This window comes from Tarenaya hassleriana, unplaced genomic scaffold (genome assembly GCF_000463585.1).
Source record: "Tarenaya hassleriana unplaced genomic scaffold, ASM46358v1 Cleome6, whole genome shotgun sequence".
NCBI lineage: Eukaryota > Viridiplantae > Streptophyta > Magnoliopsida > Brassicales > Cleomaceae > Tarenaya > Tarenaya hassleriana.
The window spans coordinates 3,616,088-3,621,223 of NW_010968505.1; the positions used below are offsets into that span (position 1 = coordinate 3,616,088).

A 5,136-nucleotide genomic window follows, 5' to 3' on the forward strand; every position below is an offset into this window, starting at 1 on the left:
GCCCCCCCCCCCCCCGAATGTTTTGGAATTTCATTTGCTTCAGCTAACTTGAGTCATAATGTGGTAGAATGGAAGAGCATGGACGAAGACTGAGCTGCATGCTGAAGTTTTTTGCATTGATTTGGAACCCGGAGACTTCATCACGGCATTCGATTATCTCATGGAGAAGGAATCACTTTTACTGGGGACTTCTGGTGGGCTTCTGCTGCTGCATAACGTGGAGAGCAATGTTACTGAACTTGTTGGAAACATAGATGGAGGTGTCAAGTGTATCTCCCCCAGTCCGAGTGGAGATCTGGTCGGAATCATTACTGGCTTTGGGCAATTACTTGTAATGACCCATGATTGGGATTTGATGTATGAGAGGGCACTTGGCGAGGTTCCTGAAGGTGCTGACGTACGGAAGGACTACTTCCCCTTGTTGCCTTATTAGATTCTGTTTTTTTTCCTTCCTCGTGTTTTTCATCTGCTTGATTTGCTCAAAGATCTCTTTTATATATCTAGGCTCTAGCGTCATGAGTCCATGGTCTTTCTGCTAACCACATGAATGGAATATGGCTTCAGGTGGAACGGAGCATTTGTCTGGAAACTGCGGGAGAATTTCAATCTCTTGGCGAGGTGATGGAAAATATTTTGCCACTATGGCTGAGGTTGATGCCTTTGGTTCTTTATGTAGGAAGATAAAAGTGTGGGACAGTGATTCTGGTGATTTGCATTCTTCCTCAGAAACAAAGGATTCCATGAACGGGATTCTAGAATGGATGCCCAGTGGGGCGAAAATCGCGGCTGTTTATGAGAAGAAATCAGAAGAAGAAAGTCCTTCAATCGTTTTCTTTGAGAGAAACGGACTTGAAAGGAGTAGATTTAGCATTGGAGGACCAGTAAAATCAACTGTAGAAGCTCTTAAGTGGAATTCTACCTCGGATCTTCTTGCTGGTGTTGTAAGGTGCAACACACATGATGCCATTCGGGTATGGTTCTTTAGCAACAACCACTGGTACTTGAAACAAGAGATTACATACCCGAGGGAAGTTGGGGTAAGGTTCATGTGGGATCCAACAAAGCCTCTGCAGCTAATATGTTGGACTCTTGAGGGACAGATCACTTGTTGCAATTTTATCTGGGCAACTGCAGTAATGGAGGATTCGACAGCGTTCGTCATTGATAACTCCAAGATTCTCGTGACACCGTTATCTCTGTCCTTGATGCCGCCTCCTATGTTCTTATTCAGCCTCAGTTTTCCGAGTGCAGTACGAGATATGGCCTATTATTCGAGAAACTCCAAGACCTGTTTGGCTGTGTTTTTGTCAGATGGAAATCTGTCCTTTGTGGAGTTTCCTGCTCCTCATACTTGGGAAGATCTTGAAGGCAAAGAATTTAACGTCGAGATTTCTGGCAGTAAAACAGCACTAGGCTCATTTGTTCATCTTCTTTGGTTGGATGCTCGTTCACTTCTGTGTGTATCTCATTATGGTTTTAGCCACAGCAATTTCCTTCCCTTGAGTTCGTCTGAGACAGAGCTTCATGGATATTACATTCAAGAACTTGAAATTTTGTGCTCAGAGGGTCATGCACCTCATCTTGTCACTTACTCTGGTTTTGAGACCACAGTTTTGTTCCGGAATCTTCTAGAACCATCAGTCATTGCTCTTAGTTGCAATCCTTCTAAGAATGGTTCAGCCCTTGTACAGTTTGAAGGGGGTAGAGTGTTGGAGTATGCTTCCAGGTCGGGCATTGTGGAAGGTTCGAGTAGAAATGACAGCTTAGGTTTTTCATCGTCTTGTCCTTGGATGAGTGTGGTGCATGTAGATGCCTATGGCACCTTCAAACCCTTGGTATGTGGACTCGACGATACGGGTAGACTGTACATCAACGGGAGAAGGCTATGTAATAACTGCAGCAGCTTTTCATTTTATTCCAAGTTGGCTGATGGAGTGGTTACCCATCTGATTCTTTCAACCAAGCAGGATTTGCTCTTTATTGTTGATATTAATGATGCACTGCAGGGAGAAATGGAGCTCCGAAGCGAGAATTTCCTTATTGATGGTAGAAAGCAGGAAGCGGAAAACATGAACTGTTTAAACATCTGGGAAAGAGGTGCCAAAGTAATCGGCGTCCTGAATGGAGACGAAGCTGCTGTAATATTACAAACTATGCGGGGGAATCTTGAATGTATTTACCCTAGAAAGCTGGTCCTCTCTTCCATTACAAATGCGTTATCTCAACGACGTTACAGAGATGCATTAAACATGGTGAGGCGTCATAGGATTCACTTCAATGTCATTGTGGACATTTATGGGTGGCAGGCATTTCTACAATCAGCTGCCGAGTTTGTTAAACAGGTGAACAATTTGAACCACATAACCGAGTTTGTCTGTTCCGTCAAGAATGTGGACGTTACGGAAACACTTTACAAAAACTTCTGCTCGCGGAAGGGGGACAAGGATCTCCAAGTGAAAGATGATTGCAATAACAAAGTGACCTCAGTTCTAGAAGCGATAAGGAAGGCCCTTGAAGAACGAATACCAGAGAGTCCAGCAAGGGAGCTCTGCATTTTGACCACTCTTGCTCGGAGTGATCCTCCTGCCCTCGAGGAATCTTTGGTGAGGATTAAATCCATCCGCGAAATGGAATTGCTAAATTCTGGTGATCCGAGGCAAAAGTCTTGCCCATCTGCTGAAGAAGCCCTGAAACATCTTCTATGGTTATTGGATTCCGACGCAGTCTTTGAAGCCGCCTTAGGCCTCTACGATCTGAACCTTGCAGCCATTGTGGCACTGAATGCCCAACAGGACCCGAAAGAATTCCTTCCTTACCTTCAGGAATTGGAAAGAATGCCTGAACCCCTGATGCGTTACAACATCGACCTCAAATTGCACCGTTTTGATAGCGCGCTTAGAAACATTGTATTAGCAGGGGACAATCACTATTCCGATTGCATGTCCCTGATGAAGAAAAACCCTCAACTTTACCCGCTGGGACTTCAGTTAATTACCGACCCTCATAAAGCAGAAGAGGTTCTCGAGGCTTGGGGAGATCATCTCAGCGACGAAAAACGTTTCGAGGACGCTGCAACAAACTATCTGTGTTGCTCAAAACTGGACAAGGCTTTGAAAGCATATCGTGAATGCGGGGATTGGAGCGGGGTATTTAGAGTGGCAGGGCTGATGAAATTGTGTAAAGACGAGACCTTGAAATTGGCTTATGAAGTGTGTGAAGAGCTTAATGCCCTCGGGAAACCAGGGGAAGCGGCCAAAGTCGCTCTCGAGCATTGTGGAGATATAAGTGGTGGAATCAATCTGCTCATCAATGCGAGGGAATGGGAAGAGGGATTAAGGGTCGCCTTTTTGCATAGAAGAGATGACATGATCTCGATGTTGAAGGACGCTTCGTTGGAATGTGTGGGAAGTTTAGTAAGCGAATACAAAGAAGCATTAGAGAAAGTGGGTAAGTACTTGACTCGTTACTTAGCTGTTCGGCAAAGAAGATTACTGCTCGCGGCTAAGCTCAAGGAGGAAGAACGGTCGGTATGCGATCTCGACGACGACACGGCCTCTGAAGCAAGTAGCAACTTGAGTGGAATGAGCGCCTATACCTTCGGGTACGTTTTCTTCATATAAAGCTTGCATTTTGCGAAAAGTGAAAGCTGAAAATAAAACTGTCTTAGTTTTCTTCATTGTTGGTTGCTCTCTCTGAATTCAACAGTTGATCTTAGTTGCTTCAAATAGTAATCGTTGTCTGATTTTGTGTATGAAGAACCGGACGCCATATATGATTGTGTTGATAAAAGTTTCTTCTGCTTGACCACCAGAACAAGGAAGGGTTCTGCTGCTTCTGTCGTCAGCTCGACTGCTGCCAGCAGAGCAAGAGAGTCGAGACGCCGGAGAAAAGGCGGAAAAATCCGTGCCGGAAGGTAATGATCTGATCTGTTTCATTAGACAAGGCATCCGCTGCATTTCCGACTTGTTTTTTTTTCTTTTCGATTTTCGCCCAAGAGATGAGCCGAGTAAGCACACAATCTAACGATGGGGGATTTTTGATGAAAATGCAGCCCCGGAGAGGAGCTCGCTCTCGTCGATCATCTTAAGGGTATGCGTTTAACGGACGGAGCGAAGCGCGAGCTTAACTCCTTGTTGGTTTGTCTCGTAACCCTCGGAGAAAAAGGGTATGCAAAAAAGCTGCAAAACGCCGCGGAAAACTTTCAGGTGACACAAATGGCGGCTGTAGAGCTGGCGGACGATACCTTATCCAGCGAGAGCTTAGACGAAGATACCTATTCTTTAGAACTCTACGTCCGAAAACTCGGAACCTCGGCTCGGAATTCTGATGCCTTCAGCTGGATGCTCAAGGTGTTCATCTGCCCTTAAGCCGGAGAACCTTGAATGAACTTTGTTTCTTACTCAGATTCGGGTTTTCACTCTACTGTCTTATACATGTTTCCTGATAATGTATTCATAGAAACAAATCTTCGGATCTTACAATGGGATTTTGTTTTGCAAACCTTTATATTTGATGAGGGCAACAACCAAACACGAGTTTTTACCGAATCTCTTCAAGATCCACGGTACATATATTATGTCTTTTTGTTTCAAACACCACACATTTAGACCCCGACACCACGATTCCACAAAATATAACAATCATGGCAACAACTCCCGGACAAACAAACGAAGTTCAAAAGGGTTTTTTTTTTTTTTTTTTTTTTTTTTGCAATAAAGACACTTGCGGTGAAACCCATGTAGAGCAGTGACATCACAAACCTCTCCTCTCTTAATTCGAGCGGCTCCTTATCACATCGAGACCCATTTCGGATGGATCGGTGGCTTGCAGTTCGATCTGGATCCCGTCAAGCTCCCTCTTGAACCTGTCCTTGGAGCTTGCATAAATCATCTTGTTCCTCACCTTCGAAGTATCGGGTGACCTTATCACGAAAAGAACATCAATAGAAATGGTTCGTTATGTGCCATCTTTTACATATGGGTAAGCCAGAATCAGAGAAATGATGGGCTCATCATTACCAGCCGACGAAGACAATCCGGCTTCTCGGGACGTTCTCATCCGTGACATAGTCAAAATCATACACAGCATAGCGGCACTCATCAGCAGGAAGGCTGGCAGAGCAATCCTCGTAACTTT

General features: G+C 44.7%; 2 protein-coding genes across 3 annotated transcripts in view; one reads left to right on the forward strand and one right to left on the reverse strand.

Annotated features, from left to right (window-relative positions):
* Nucleotides 1-4,708, forward strand: part of LOC104799353 (elongator complex protein 1) — a 6,138-nt gene extending 1,430 nt beyond the window's left edge. The window contains exons 2-5 of one of the 2 annotated variants that reach the window (XM_010521821.1): nt 68-389; nt 565-3,601; nt 3,812-3,913; nt 4,052-4,708. In XM_010521821.1, the coding sequence (XP_010520123.1) occupies nt 68-389; nt 565-3,601; nt 3,812-3,913; nt 4,052-4,367 (3,777 nt within the window). In that variant the 3' untranslated portion in view covers nt 4,368-4,708. Of the gene's footprint in view, nt 1-67; nt 398-564; nt 3,602-3,811; nt 3,914-4,051 lie in introns of those variants that run through there. The other variant, XM_010521822.1, reaches the window with a different exon arrangement.
* LOC104799717 (actin-depolymerizing factor 1-like) overlaps nt 4,517-5,136 on the reverse strand; it is a 935-nt gene continuing 315 nt past the window's right edge. The window contains exons 2-3 of the mRNA XM_010522356.2: nt 5,019-5,125; nt 4,517-4,921 (exon numbers count right to left, since the gene is read on the reverse strand). Of these exons, the coding sequence (XP_010520658.2) occupies nt 4,771-4,921; nt 5,019-5,125 (258 nt within the window). The 3' untranslated portion in view covers nt 4,517-4,770. The remainder of the gene's footprint in view (nt 4,922-5,018; nt 5,126-5,136) is intronic.